At 36.7% G+C, this 16,680-nt stretch overlaps 1 protein-coding gene across 4 annotated transcripts in view; it reads right to left on the bottom strand.

The window, feature by feature from the left end:
- Positions 1-16,680, bottom strand: part of LOC107227020 (dopamine receptor 1) — a 110,538-nt gene that overhangs the window by 8,291 nt on the left and 85,567 nt on the right. For 3 of the 4 annotated variants that reach the window (XM_046746548.1, XM_046746547.1, XM_015668028.2), the window contains exons 2-4: positions 9,518-9,584; positions 9,118-9,427; positions 4,599-4,740 (exon numbers count right to left, since the gene is read on the bottom strand). In XM_046746548.1, coding sequence (XP_046602504.1) covers positions 4,599-4,740; positions 9,118-9,427; positions 9,518-9,584 — 519 coding nt within the window. The remainder of the gene's footprint in view (positions 1-4,598; positions 4,741-9,117; positions 9,428-9,517; positions 9,585-16,680) is intronic. The other variant, XM_046746549.1, reaches the window with a different exon arrangement.

Raw genomic sequence — 16,680 nt, 5'->3', positions numbered from 1 at the left:
ACGAACTTATTCCGCTGTTCTTTAATTTATAAAAAAATAAATATCCATCACGTTTATTGTACATATATCGTCTGTTTGCGAGCCAAGGTCGTCGTCTGTAAAAGGGATAGAACTGTCAATCTCTCTATCTTTAACTTCGTCGTCAATAATTGTTAATTTTAAGGTATATCCGTATTGTTCTTTGTTAATTGCTGGGCCACAAGGCCATAGTGATTCTTCGTCGTTACGGTTGCTATCAATCGATTATAAGTAATGTAAGTAACGTCAATGAATGTTTTTTAGATCTGAGTAGGGCTCCCACCAAAGGGCTGAAACGTAAACATTTTTGGATGTGTTTAATCATTGGACCTTCGAAAGCAAGAAAAATTTCTCAAATTATGCAATATGGTCTAGTAACTAGTCTACAATACGATTACATCTCTGCAGTGTGGAACGACTTATACGGGCAATTTTCTACACGGAGGGAAAGGATTATTCCAGCCAAGTGATATTCGTTTGATTCAACTAAATGATATAATTAAATGCGGCGAATACAATACTTACTCAATTCAACAAAATACTTTCGTCGGACGAAATACTTGTGACAACTTAACATAAAATTGAGTCAAGCGTTTGACATATCAATTTATTCGTGATAACACGGCGCGATTTCCTTGCACTAATATGAATTTTATAACAAAAAAATGTGTGATTGGTATGACTAAAAATTTTTAGTTTTAAAAACCAAAGTTTTAAAAATATGAAATTTTTGTACCAAAATAAATTGAGCTTGTTTCACAATACATATGTTTTGTTGAGTCAAGGTTTCAATGCTTGAAGCGGGTAATGAAATTTGCTGTCACAAAAAACCTTTACATTGACTGATCATTAGCGTTATTCAAGCGCACAAAACGTAAGTCTTGGTATGATATCACTTATAATCTTATTGACTCAAAATTTTACGGTATTTACCCGATATATCAAGGGTATGACATGAAAACTTGGTTTTGTATGTGTAGAAGTATAAATCGAAAATGTGTCAATAGTGTTTGTTTATTGTAATCAATATCAATATCAATTTCGATGCATCAAAACTTTGTAGTGTTTTTTTCGATTGCAATAGGTCTGATGACAAACTTTTTTTTACATTATTGGTATCTGACTTCCTAGCCGACTACCCGGTCTTATGACTATTAATCTCTGAACCTATTTCTGTAGCGAGAAAGTTCACCACCTAGTCGCCATTTACTACATTTACTATATACCATTTACAGTACTAGTATACCGATGTTTACGATTAATATATTCTTTACTTGTTTCAAAGCATGCAGTGTTTCTTTTACCTCGTAAACAAATTAGTGTAACGGATTCAACCAGTTACGTCCATCAAGCTCCGGTAAGATCAATAAAGTACGATATTCGATCGGTGTAAATTTTCTGTTCATTAGATTCATGTTATACTTAATTTATTTGAAATACCTAAGTATTTGTGCTACAAAAAAGGGACGATTTGAAGGAACAATACATAAACTTCAAATGAAATGATATTTACTTGACTTAATCACGGAAACACGTCGAACGGTTCACTCGATCGCGACAAGAAAGGCTTTTATGGAATCAAGGAATTCACTTGACTAAATCATTTTGACAAACTTACAAAATTGAAACTATTGAATTGAAGTCATCGTATTTGGAACAAATCGGGAATACTACGAGTATATTAAAGTAAATGGACTCGAACAAAATCTATTTTTTTGGTTTAAGAATTCCTTTTCCTCTGTTTAGAAATGTAACGAAACTGTGCTAATGGTGGGATTGTAAAGGAAGTCATTTAGTTTCAGAAGTGTGCGCAATTTGTTCTTCAAGCGATTTGACACCTGGTATTATCCGTGTCTTTTTGTTGACGGACGACATTTGTGATAAATCGAACGATTCGGAGCGAAAGGCGGAAGCAAGGCTTTGTAAGGGTTGGATTTCTTCTTCAAATGCAGATTTGACAGCTGGCATCGTTCATTTCTCTTTTATCTGGTAAAGAAGATGAATGTTTACGGGAATATTTGTCGTGTATGTGGGTTTGCTTATCCAACCTACCTATATGGACAATTCCGCGTTAATTTGGACGAAAATTGACCAAATCTTTTTTAAATTCAATTGAAACTTCTCTCAACGCCTGCAAATATATGAGGTATTCCACGCCAACTCGGCGGAATTTGGTCCCGATTCTCTACGATCTGTTATATTGTTTTGTTATCTCATTTACCCTACAGAAAAACGTGTTTGACGTTTTTTCCAGATTTTTTGGACCAGCTGGCCTCTCTAAAGCACATATATGCGCATACGGACGTGCTGCTACACGCGGTGTACAAATTTTATGCCTAAATTGTAAAATTAAATGAGAGGAAAGTTCCAGAATTGTTTGAAAATTTCCAAAATTCGCGTTTTTTCCTCCAACAAGTGGGTTAATCAATTTTTTCAGAAAGACCGGCTGATCCCCAAAAATAGTGGAACAGATCGTAGAGGTTCGGGGTCAAAATCCGCCGAGTTGGTGTAGAACACCTCATATGTAAAAAGAGAAAAGCCGTAGGTGTCAGACAAAACTTTTTTGTTTTGACAATTACAGAATATTGATGCTTTGGCGAAGCAAGTGGAGATCAACTTAATAATTATATATATCTTCGGTTTTACCAAAGTAGAGCAATGAATGAACTTGGTATCCAAAACTGAAAGAAGTGATTTTGAAAAAATGGCATTTTCTAAAAAAATTAAAAATTTGAATTGTTATAGACAGTTGAAATTCTTAAATATTTTGTCCAGCGATTTTCACATTTTACAGATTGGAAATAAAATGATGACGCAATTTCCGCTTGAAACTGTAGAATATAAACTCTTTCAGCATGCAATTTCGATGGAATGTATTTTTCTTTCTGTTTTTAATAATTGAAAAAGTGAAGTGCCTCTGCGTGCCGGTGCAAAGTGAGCTGAAATACCAAATACGCGGACATTTAGAAGACACATTTGCGGTTAAATTTGAATAGATTCAATTTATACGTAACGAGATGAGGTTAAATTGATACAAATTGCGCTATCGTCAACATAATAAAAAAACTTATTTTCACCCAAATTCGAAGAATTGCTGATTGTTCGATTGCATCAAAGATCGATCCTGAAATCCCACCAAAATGCGATTTCCAGCAGAGTTTTCAACAAACATTCAAGTTGAGTTAAAAAACCGCTAGTCAGGTTGCATTTTATCGAGATTGAAGTACTTATCACCAAAGTTTCACGTGCATATACCTGCAGTATTCTGAATTGTTGTAATTTCTGTTTGTTCGAATTCATCGCTCCGAGCTGAATTGATAAATAATTTCCATGTTTCTATATCAATTTATGCAAATTCTTATTGGTCATGTATTTGTAATTTTATATACCGTACATTATAGCGTTTGTCCATATTGATGGTTAGATGAAAATAAATAATATATAGCTTTTGAATTGTTTTTTTGTTGAAAGTAACTTGGAGATAACGAAACAAGTAACTGAAAATTAATTTATAGCATAACATAAAGAAAACATTCCGTTCAAACCTGCGTTTTGTTGGAAAGTTTGCTGTGAATTGAAAAAAAAACATCCGTCTCGTAAATGGTTTGATTGTGAAATTCGTAAAAACATGATACAAAATTCTGCCACGGTAAAAAAAAAACTGAAGCTAAAATGAAACCGTTATCACGGAAAACAGCCCATTTTGAATCCTTCACTTTGGATTTCACAACTGACCTTCCATTTGAAACTATTAACTTGAAAATCTTATAATGTGTATACTGATTTTTATTCGGATTGTATAGTTTTCATATTATGGTCGGTACTTATTGGGCTTGCCATTCCGAGTTTGAAAATTTGGATCCGTATTTCGTATCTGGCAAACTTCAAATTTTTCGTATGCCCATTTTCATGCAAATCGCATCAATGTTAAGATTTAACAAACGCAATTTTGGATCCGCCGTTCTGAATTTTAAAATATTGAGATTATATCTGGAATCAGTGACCAAAAAATATTTCAAGTGTCGATTTTAATTGCATTTTAACTTAAGCTTGAATAGTTATTGCAGCATTTCCACGAATTTGGAACTTCAGTCCACTCAGTTCGCGACTGCCACTTTAATGAAAACGAAAGAACGTAGATTCCATCGACATTTGACCCTGAAAAAATGTCTGTCTTACAATTTCGATGGACATTTCAATAATCTGTATTTTTAATTTTGAAAATTTGCAAAATTGATTAAAAATTCAAGGTCAAAGAATCTCAAAGTCTATCCACCTTGACGTGGAATTGGCCATAGAGTTACTAGGAGTTTTGTACATTTTCCGACGATCGCAGGTCTTGACCTTTACGAACAAACATTTCGATAGCCTACCAATATGAAAGCAAAAAAATGGATTTTCGATTTTTCGATCAGTTTGCCGGGCTTCGGCTAGAGATAAAATTTGGAACACGGCAACTTCCTGTTACGACCGTACAAACTTCGGGCGCGTCCCGCAATCAGCTCCCAATGCTGTCAAAATTTCAAAATTTTTTTTTTGCGCTGCCAGCTAATTTCGGAACGCACCCTTCGGCGATGTACCTTTTCTCCGTCGCTGTACACTAGCGGCATGGCAGGCCTGTGAAGACCCAAGCTGATCGGCACAAAGGAGATGAGACCAGCGAGTAGCCAAACAGTTGCTATGCTGCCAACTGCCACTCTTCGAGTAACCCATCTACTGTACCTGAAAGAGAAATTGATTAAAAATGGACTGCTTTCCGTCTTCGTTTTGCATTCTTTTTTCATTTTTTGGGTCAACTACAGGCTAGAAACTTCAAACCTATCTCGGCTTGGAGTGATTCTCAATTTCAACCGGCTCGCGCAGTTTTATGCAGATATAAGTTGGTAAGTCAATAGATCGAGGCATTGCAGCCACGATACAAAAATTGTCTAACCAAATTGTGGGACGAGGTGTTTTCTTATACCCATGGCCGACGCTAATACACTTTGGACTTTACTGTCATTTCTAAAATCAACCCAGCTCTGGCGTATTAGACGTTAAAACTCAATCGCGATTTCTTACCAACGTCAATTGGATTTCTACAAACCATTTCTTTTCCAATGATTGAAGAGTAGTGACACGTTAAAACTTGTCAAATCCAATTTTTCTCCGTATTTAGTTAGGTAATGTGATGATATTAATGGGAGTAGAGATAGGAGACAAGGGGTATGTGAGTTTGGATCAAACGGTTCATCTTGTTTGATTAGGTAAAATCAGCTGTGAGTTAGAAGCTAGAAGATACGACTTGTAATCAGGTGCGATCAGGGTGAAAGGGCCATGGGTATAATACAGTTAAAGTGGGCAAGTGGATGGTATAGCCGTTTTGACAATAAAAAGAGAAAAATCGAGATATCCTATCAATCCTTTTCTACCAACACATGCGCAGTGTGTTCGTGCGTAGAAGTTACGTTATCGCCTCCTGCAGTCTCTCATTGTTATAATATTGTTCAATTGTATCGGCAATTGATTTCTTTCAAAATACTCTAGTACATTTAACCCGATCACGGTACCGCTGTTTTTTGAATCACTAAAGTGTATCGGGGGGTCGAATTAATCGATATCATGCTCAAAAAGTCTCGAAAAATTCGTGTGTTACGCTCAAGACTTATACTATACGATAGAATTTTCCAGTACAAGTTTTAAAAAAATCTATTACATAAATAACAATATACACATAAAGTAGTGGAAGAAGGTAGTTTTCTTAAAAAATTCATAACTCTGAGACTAATGTAGAGGTATGAAATGGAACAATTGAAAAAAACAATTTAAAGCTCAAAATCATGTTATGAAATTGGAACCCTTATTTTTTTACATGAACATATGAATTTTTTGAGGTGCAAGTGTAGGAGGTTTTCGTAGAAAATATATACATTCTTCGATGTAAAACTATTTATTGATATAATATAACGTGTAAGTTATTGTTTGGTAATTGAATGAACCTTATAATTTTATTTTTAAAAACGAGCCGAACAGAGGCTTAGGCGATGGTCTTGGCATAGCGGTAGCAGGTACTTTATGCAGCAGTGCAGCGTTTTACTATCTTTTTTTTCGGGCATTCACCACATTTTTTTCTTTTGCTGAATTTGACAGGTACACATCCTCGCGTCGCGTTACATGGCTCGTTGATAATAATTTCTTTCATGTGAATTATAGTTTTGCGAGAAAGTTTTGACGCTTCTAATCTATCTCTCAAATGCGAAAATATCATCTCCCGAATTAAGAGCTTCAGGAAATCACGAGGACTGCTAAGTTCTGCTGTTGTTTCCGCGAAATTGTACAGTATGCAGCTATTCACAGATCCTTGATCGAGCACCTTGTCACCTTGTAAGATAATGGTATTTCACGCTTATTTGCGAATCGTGTCCACCATAGAAATTTGTTTTTTTCACCCATTTTATTGAATGTTTCAATACACGTGAACCAATTATCGGTAGCGACGTTTCTGCCTGTTTCATAGATTAGTTCGCAAAGTTTACGAACATGATATTTCGGCACACTCTCTCCAGGGTCTGAATGTACGCGACCACGATAAGGAATCGTATTATACGTATAATAAGTCTTCGCATCATTTAGAAGATACAATTTTTATGCCCTACTTTCCTGGCTTCGAGCAAATGTAAACACGAGCATTGAATTAACCTCGGAAACCCAATAACTGCTCCTCAATCGTCATGGTCTCCAACGGAATGTAGTTTTATCGATAGTTCTTTATAAACCGATCTCATATCTCTCTAACTCGAGCTAAGTTATCGATCTTTCACCTATCCGAACGAGTTTCTTTCTCATCAAAACGTAAAGAGGCTGCCAAATATTGATAACGTCGTTCGGACATGACGCTTCAACATGAGTAAGAGCTACATTAATCCAACCACAACTCAGTAATCGACACATTTGCAATTTTTTGAAGCTCAATAAAATAGAGCAAACCGAAAAATGGTAACAATACATTTTTAACGACGTTTCCAAAAGTCCCAGTGGGACCTTGCTCAAGAGTATCTTTGTATCGATCAATTTCTTTGTTCGCGTATTGCACAATAATAGCAACCATACTGCTTGAAAATAACAAATTCCAAAATTCCAACGGCGAGTTGGCTTGGCATCCATGTTTTATTCCTGGTAAATGTTAAGCAAGGCGAAATCTTCTACCAGAATTTTCTGGTGCATCTTCGCACCACTTATGCCCATTTTCCCGTATACGTATTTGCGACCTATTTTTGCTGCGTTTCCCTCCTCTTCTTCTCTTTCTTCTTCTACCTCTCTTTTCGACTTATCAGAGTTACTATATTCCAATGTTGAGTCACCGTAATCTTCAAAATACTTAACAGCTTCACGCGGATGAAGTACTCGACCCACATCGTCCCCGGAGCATCTCGCCGTTTTCGATCTAATTGTAAATCATCAAATTGTAGTTTTTTAATTTGAATAATCTGAAGTGAAATTGTATTCCAAAGAGTACAAGAAAGCGAAAAATGATGAACTTACCTGGACTATTTTCTGTCACAATGTCAACGTTAAGAGTGTATTGGGGGGTCGAATCGACCCAAACCGAAGTTTGACCGCTCGCTACGGCTGATTGAAACTTGAAAGGTATTGGGGACTCGAGATTCTGAGTGAGATTTCTACCCGAGAGTACAATTTTTTAGGTTCGAGTAAGCGCTCATCCCCTTGCTTAGTTTCACAATAGGGGAGGTTTGCGATTCCGGCCTGGCTCGAATCGACCCCTCGATACAGTGCTCGGGTTAATAGCTAAATTTTACGATAATGTATGAAATTGAATAAAATTATTAAGGAAAATTGCAACATTAACGCAAGCAGTTTTGAATAGGCAATCGCTCTTATTCTCTTCTAACGCATGTTTAAACGGTTGTGAAAACAAGGATGGATGGGGTACCTCGATTTTCTCTCTCTTTCTATCCGTAGGACTTTTCGACTCATGCTAACTTTTGTATAATCCCTATGAAAAGCGCCCACCATTACAAATATGACTCGGTAGACATGAAACTTGAATACGATAAGTCCGTAGATTGAATCGTACTTTATGAAGTCAGATTATTTTCATTTTGCAGGTTAAATTCGCTTGTGCCAACTCAGGATCCCAACAATTTGCGTAAGTTTTTCATTTGTACCACAACGGAAATTTGTTTCCAAGAATTCAAATGAAATAGTCTTACCGAGAAAGTAATTTGGCAGAAAGGACGAAAATAGACTGTGAGCGATGTTTGATGTATAAGTCAGTATTTTCCTGGGTAAGTAATGAACATCCCTCTTTTTTTAGCAGCAGTCGAAAATACGTAACTTGTAGATTGAAGTACGCTCGAGGATAGATAAACAATAATAATAATCGTAATAATCACTGCCAGTTCCACCATCGGCTTTCGGGGTAAGGTTTCCCATTTCCCAAACGGATAGGGAGGGAGTGATGAATTAGTGACCATCATTATATGTGACTGCAGCCGTCTTAAGATGTTCAATACAATCATCCGCAATGGCACAAGAGACAAGAAAACTACAGCAAATCCTGCCCAGGTGTAACCAGACTGAGTTCAAACTCAGTCACTAGTGTAAGAGTCAACTGTAAATCGACTTGTAATCATTAAAAAACAGTCAAACGGCACTTTGAAATTTTGATAATTGTCGGGTTTTCTTGATCCTATTACATTCGCTATGGCATGTTCTGTACGATATTTTTATTTTGGTGGTGTCCCGGTTTCGGAATTTTTGAATACATTCGTCGACGTATGGTTGACGCAGTTTCGACATTCTGACAAATTTTTCATCGGTGGACACTGCACTAGTTTTAATTAGTCAAACGATAGTCAACATTTCGACAAGTGTCCCACATGAAAAATATAGTATGCACATGGGAATACCACAATATCACAAAGGAAGACCGTGAAAGTGTACACCTGCAGCACGCCAACTTGCGTGATACTTTGTGCCACGGGTAACGAAGGTGATTGTGAGACTAATGACATTCCGTATACATAGCTGTCTGTTCCCCGTATCGTGCAGAAATAGAAATTTGACAATTTATATGTACAATGTGCGTGTTATTCTTACCTTAATGGATCTTTGATATGTATGTATCTATCGAGTGATATGGCGCATAGATTTAGAATGGAAGCGGTGCTGCACATGACGTCGAACGCCACCCAGGTGTCGCAGAATCGGGGTCCAAATACCCAGTATCCGAGGAGGTCGTTAACACCGGCAAAGGTCATCACCAGAGAACCGACGAAGAGGTCAGCGATCGCCAGTGAGGCAAGAAAGAGATTGCCAATCCTGCGGAGACCTCGGTCAGTGTATATCGCGACACAGACCAAAATGTTTCCCGCAACGGACAGGAAAAATAAAATGAACAGCAGCAGGCCTGAAATGGAGAAGGAGAAGAAGTTCTTTTAGAACATATCTGAAGCTGCTACGCCTTGGTTGAGTTTAATGGATAGAAATTATGGCGAACCAACTAGAATCACCGACAGTAACGAAAATGTGTTTTCCGGTACTTCGTCACCATCTGTAATATTCCCCTGAAACAGAAAATTCATACGATTAGTACAATCAGCGAAATTCTTTCGACAAGCGTGTAATATATGAGAAAATCTGTTATTGCGCTGTAAAGTGTTTTTGGCAAATACCTTAGTGGCATTACAAAATTTCAGATTGCGGTTTCGTCTTGCATGTTAGCGGAAAGTCATGAAAATATAGGATGAGTCGCCACTCAATTTTCGATATTTGACCAAAAAAGATTTTTGTTTACTTTGTTAGACATTTTTTTCTAAAATCATTTCACTCTCAAGGTTGAAGGTAAAGAATATTACTTTTATTCAATTTCTGTCAATTTTGTTATTGCAGCAGGTGAATTCTCATATTGAACTCAAAGAAGCGATACTTCAAAGAGAAGCAGAAAACTTAAACACGTGCGAAAATATAAATCAGTGTATTCTTTATTAAATTCGAATATTCAACTTCCAGAGTGCAAGAATCTTGAGAAGACTTCGGGAACCCGTTATTAAAAAAAAGATGCTTCCGGTTCGTTACTTGAATATCAACGCCTCGCCACGTTTGTTATCAACAAACTGGAAAACCTTTCACTTACGAATAAATGTCTAACTCAAACGTACGGTTTCTCTAGAAATAAAATAACCATAATTCACGCGGTGAGTGATAACTGTATTTATAAAATAATGGGTCTGGTTCATACAGTGATCTTGGTTCGTCTTACGATCAGCAATGTTTAAACTGATGCATTCTTCGCTTTAGAAAGTCACCGACAAAGAAACATCTTTTCAGACGAATGTAGAAACTGTTGAGAAGTATGGGAGTCGTAACAAGGCGATAGTTTGATGTTTGTAAACCGTTTATCCACACCCTCGTTAAGTAATTGCTGTACCATTAGCATTAGTTCAAGGGGTCGTACGGTTTAAAATACTAACAGTCCTGGTGTGAGATTAGATTTTGAAGCTGCTCTACGAAATGTTAAAGCTGAGTCGTCGGTAAGTATTTGAACACGAAGAGGTTGTAAAATCAAAGCACACTGTAGTCACTGTAGATAATATTGGCGTATTAGATTACCATCTACACTTTACATCGAACTCGGCAAAGCGTGATCATAATGATCTCATTATCAAGAGAGTTACTGTATACTTCATGCGGGTAGAAATTGGTCAGAATGATCATAAATTATTGTTGCAAATTGTGTTATAATTTCAATTATATTATTTACTGCGCTAGTCTTTATAAAAGTTTTTCGACGTTTAGTCAGCTTTATTCTGTGCGGTTGTAACAGATATAATATATGATCGATAGGAAACTGACCGAAGTTATTGTAGTTCACTGACGTCGTGAATTCCGTTAGATTCTTTTTATAGAAGCTATTCGGAAATGCACGCTGTCTCCTTTATCGCCAACTTAGCATCATTGTTGTCTGTTGGCTCCAAGTGAATGTACAATACACAGAATGGTTTTTGACAAAGAATTTGAATTAAAGAAAATCAGTCAGGAATTCGATTATCCGGTTTGATTGCTTCATTGATTATTCTCGACTTCACCATTAATAATAAAATATAAACCGTTTGGGAATCAAAATGACGCTGTTGGGCATAGGGCAAAAAATAATTCCATCCTAATCCTAGAAGCAATCACATATATTTTTTTGCATACATTGTAGTCCACCGAAAAGTAAGCGACAAGTATCTTTTGTATCGGCCATAAAACGCTTCAATGGGGTGAAACTGCCGTCCAAAGATAGAGGTGTCAAGCATGAATTTCCTCATTTTTGTAAATAAAGAAAAAAAAATGAATAAAATTTCGTCATTTCACCGATAAGAACACAAATTTTTTTAACCAAACCAATTGGAAAAAGTTTCTCATAATGAAAATAAAAAATGTGATTTTCTCAATTAGAAAAAAGACATCAAGAGCGTAAACTAGCCCTAGATATGGTTACATTCATAAAAAAAATGGTCAAATTCAAGTATATGAACTAGATCTAAATCGGAGAGATCGACCGACGAAGGTATCCTAGACCTACCTTGTTAGTTGCACGCACTGGGTTTAACAAGCCTGGCCAATTTCCGCATGTGGTGGTTTCGGCAAAATTAGGTCTATTTGGATGTTTATTTTTCTAAATGAGAGAGGTAATTGCCAGGAAGGTATCTGGGAAAACGAAATATATTTTCGATTCATAGTATACCTGAGAAAATCGTTCAAGTAGGCTGAAATTCTTCGCTCAAGTGAAAACGTGAGTTTTGCACTCTTAAATAAAAAAAGTCGTAACTTTTAATTTTATTTTTTCTGTGGATTCTGAAATGTGAAAACTTTGGCGAAAAAATGTAGTGCTGTTATTTTCAAATATTATTAAAAAAAAAAATCAAACTAATTTTTCTTTGGTGGTAGATCTAGATTTCATCTACTGAACTGAACACTTCTAGCTTGACTTCTGGCGACTTCAGGTACAGTATGAGGTCCTCATAATTCAACGACTCACGCATCGCTGACTCAATGGGACTCGTTGCCAAATCAATTGATTGTGGTCGTTTTTGGAACATAATTGAACGGAGAGGACGTTTCATAATTTCCAGCTTACTGAAACTGCGCTCTCAAGAAGCTACAGAAAATGGTAGTGTCGAATGTGTTCGCAAAGCAGTCACCAAATTTGGAAAAAAAATTATCATGTTATGTTTCATCACGAAGTTCAGGACTTGTATAGGCGTAAGTTCTGGGAGAAAAAGTATTGACAAATTCTTCAGCTTATACCTATACTGTGTTTATCCACCGTAGCAGTTGCAATGAATCAGGAATAATTGCAGGTCTTTATTGCAACGCAACAATGTATTTGAGACATTATCATTTTTCTATTTAATAATGTTGTATAGTATATGTATTGGATTCCAAGTGGTTTTCAGGACAGCTCTTAAGGTCATGTAGTACGCGTACCTTTACCGACCGAGCAAGGTTTGAACTTAGACCGGTCTAAGGGTTTGAACCCTTTTCTTTCATTTGTTCATTGAATATAGGACAAAAAAGGGGGAGTTTGCTCGGTTGGTAAAGGTAGGAGTACTACATGACTTTAATCCATGGGTAGAAACGGCCATATATGAAAACCTGATTTGACGGAGCCATATCAAGCTGGAACCGCCACATTCGAAAATCGAAAAATCTCCTATGGAATAATTAAGGGCTAATTAAAGGCTAATTAAAGGCTAATTAAAGGCTAATTAAAGGCTCTTGGAAAACTATCCGCTCGAATTAACTGCTCCACCCCCCGTCACACTTTTTTAAAACTTGACCTCGTTCCGGTTTTTTTTTAAGTCTGGTCCATCTCGAGCTAGCAACGCCACAGGTTTTTTTTAAAAAACGCCGAGCAATTAATTCAAAGATGAGGAATTCCAAGAGCCTTTAATTAGTCTTTAATTATGACCCTAAAACTTTTCCGAAATTTCACGTGTTTTCCGTTTCTTTCGGTGTGGCGGTTCCAGGTTTATGTCGAGCTGGCACCGCCACAGGTTTCTTTTTAAAAACGCGGAGCACTTGATTAGCCTTTGATTAGCCCTTAATTATTCCATAGGAGATTTTTCGATTTTCGAATGTGGCGGTTCCAGCTTGATATGGCTATTTGACGGTGAGGTTTCACGAGTCAGCCGCTAAGCATCACAGGCTAGCCCCCAATTATAAGTTTATGTCTATAAAACATTGCGAACGCTAGTGAAGCCTGCTTATTTATTTGATTAAACACTATCACAGTAAGCAAGAATTTGATTAGTCAATTTTAAACAAAAGTTATAGCCATGGAATGTGTGCAAATTCCTTCGCCATTAAGGATCCATATGTGTCAGAAATTTCTGGGATGCAATTAATCACTTCTGGCCACTACATATTGTACGATACATATGGGGAATTTCAAGTGGTTTAATTCACCTTTGAGGGTCGGCAGTTACAATTCCCAATTCGGCGGTAACTTTTATAGTACATGGTAGTACTATCGAATACATCGATACTTGATTTTTTTTCGATATTGCTCACCGATACGAAGATAGAAGCCATGGAACTTAGAATTTTCGGGTTTACGCATAAGAATGTGAAAAAATAACAGAAAACCCAACGCAAAATTATGAAAATTGTGCGCCCTGCAAAAAGTGGTGCCTTAGTTGGCTTGGAGATGCTGAATTATTTACTATCGTTATCATTCTATTTATTCTCCTAGATTCATCAAGATGTTCTGAAAAAATTGCAACAAATTGCAGAAAATTCCAGGAAAACATTCAAAGATTTTAAGCATCTGTAAAAAGTAGTTCTATCATTATTTTTAAATCTCTGTTATTTCGCCACGAATGTTTCGTAACTTTTTTCTCAGATTCTCCAAAGCGTACAGGAAAATCTAAAATGTAAATCGGTCATTGGAATTTTGTTTAAATTTTTATATAATTTTTTCAGGATCCATGAACTGGCTCGAAAATTTGAACTTTAACAGCCTCGAACTTTGGAATGATGAGTGATAGCGAGAAATACGAAAATACGGGTGCGTTTGTTTGAGAGTAGTACTACCACCATATACTAAGGTTATAACGGGATTGGGAATGATGTCTGTTCGATGTTTAATGAAACTTGCACCTAGTTTGAAGTTATCCATATTACACAGAATTAACGGCGGTGAAAATTCGGGAACCAGGAACGCTGTATAATCGGGCTATCGCTGGCCCACTAGTTTTACCCTCTTTATAATTCTATTATTCTGTAACCCCAACTCTATATATTCATTATCGTGGATTTTACCACGAATTAAACAATATCGGCTGGGTGTTTTTGATGGCGTAATAATCCGGCCATCGTGAGCCTAACGTTATCATCGCCGACAGTGGGCCATGCAGCATTGGTAGTTATTACGTTGGACAAACTGCTCAATAATTGATTTAACGGTGGGCAAATCTTTGTGCCGATGGTATACTTGGGGACAATGAATCTGAGACCGCTAATTTTTAACACTAGACAGTTATGTTGGCAACACAGAGAAACCTACAGCGCCACAGTCGGCCGAGCGCAAAACAAACTCAATCTCAATTAACATAACGTAACCCGTGACCGTCGAATCTAACCTTTCCTAAATTGGACGGTCAATCTCTCATGTCGGCTGCATCTCCAGTCATTGTCATGTAATCCACATAAAATCGGACTTGCATTTTATTTCATATCGAAAACAAGTTAGCCGGAAGGTTAAGACATTCGTGAATATTACTGTACCTTGGTAGAACAATACCTGTCGAAGCATTGAATACATACACTTAACGTGTTGGATTTTAAAAGATTGAGGGGCATGCAAATTTGGCACAAACATGAAATCCGTTGAGATCCAATGAAAACAAATTATTGATCATTTTGCGAAAAACTATGACATTAACCGATCAGTTGCATATGTGATCTTCGAATTTCAGAGGAGTTTCCTATGATGAAATCTTCACTTCTGTCTAATTTAAGCATAATCCAATCACACACAACAGCTCTATCGATACTTTTCCCAAGACGCCTTGTCTCGCAGCCATTAAAAAGGAGCGCAACAACAAGCGATCTTTAAATTTGAAATGTGATTGAACTTTCTATCCAGATTTAATTCAAGCAAAATCTAATCGTGATTGATAAAGATATAAATAGAAAGAATCATGTTGAGCTTCCTTTGTTCTCTTTATTTTATCCCTTTCTACTAAAATTCCGTAATCACCAACATTTTAGGTTTTAGAAATGTCAAAATTTGTCTGAAGGTGGTTGGCCCGACTGAACGTAACCTCACATAATAAGAAAAGCTCAACAGAATTTTTCTTTAATCATCATTGACGAACGATACCAGTTTATTTTACAGGTAGGTTCTGTAACGGAGATTTCAACTCTTATTTACTTTGAGTGAAATCCAATGATGCGCAATGAAGTTGTCTATAACTTTGTGCAAACGTGTTGCCGAACCATGCTAAGAAATCATGGCGTTAATCGAAACATCACACGCAAGGGCTTGAAGTTTCAAAGGTGGAACCTCGCAATTCACATCTCAGCCCTATTGACTTTGAGGAAAATTTAATTATCTAACAAACAGGATTTACTTGATGATCTTGTTGTACGATATTAACAGGTTCCTGATTCAAGTCATTTTAGCCGTTCAACTTGCCAACAGCTAGTTCAAGTTCATTCGGATTATCGTTGGCATGAAATTAGTGGCGAAAGACGTCTCTGCCAGTTGGTTTCAGCCAAGTGTCGACAAAAATTTTGTCCCCACTTGTAAGCCAAGGCAAACGTGAGCTACGATTGGTTTTTTTTCAGAATACATAAATTTGGGATTTGTTAAAACACAGATTCAAATTTGCACTTTAAAACGCGTCTAACATATTTGGATTATCTTCAAAATCGAGCAATTAAGAAGGTAAATACAAAGCGCCTGCTTGGGCTTATAGAGTTTCATACTGAAACGACACCTTTAGTCTATTCTGTTTGATTAACCCATCCGATACAGAAAAAAAAATCATGTACCCTGATGCTATCTGCGGTATTACAACTGCTTGTAAGAAAAAAAATATTGAAAATATAGAAATTTTTGATGGTACCAAATCTAACTAGTGTAGTTACAAAGTAATGATGATAAAGTGAAAATATTATGATCGCGAATATGCACGTGAGTCTCACACTTTCGAGCAAAGTCATACAATTTTCTGATGCAACGACACTTTTTAACTATGTTGCCGATAATCTATCAACGACGATCGTATTAATGTATACACTAGAGCTTTTTTCATAGTGCATGTGTGTCTCATAGGCTGCTTATACTTTCAATTGTACGATGCAGCTAGCCTACTTGATAAACGGTTTAATTTCCGTGACCGGCCAGTTGTGAGAATTTATGGTTTCTTTTTAATGCTCTAGTCTACTTATTGATATAATGAGTCTTCCTTTTTCCACTCGTACGGTGAGTGTCTGTTAAAATGGTAGACTTTAGTTTACCGATTGCAAGCGCAGTTCACCCTAGGTCGTTTAGTAAATCATAAAATCCATCGTACCTTGAGAATCACAAGCATTAACGGACCAAATTTTATCGATGTGTCTGTTCTCTTTTTTTATATGCTAGATTCCTTGTTTGTTTAGTCTTTG

This window comes from Neodiprion lecontei, chromosome 1, assembly GCF_021901455.1.
Source record: "Neodiprion lecontei isolate iyNeoLeco1 chromosome 1, iyNeoLeco1.1, whole genome shotgun sequence".
NCBI lineage: Eukaryota > Metazoa > Arthropoda > Insecta > Hymenoptera > Diprionidae > Neodiprion > Neodiprion lecontei.
Note: the sequence above shows the minus strand (reverse complement) of the source record. Positions and strands in the feature narration are given on the sequence as shown.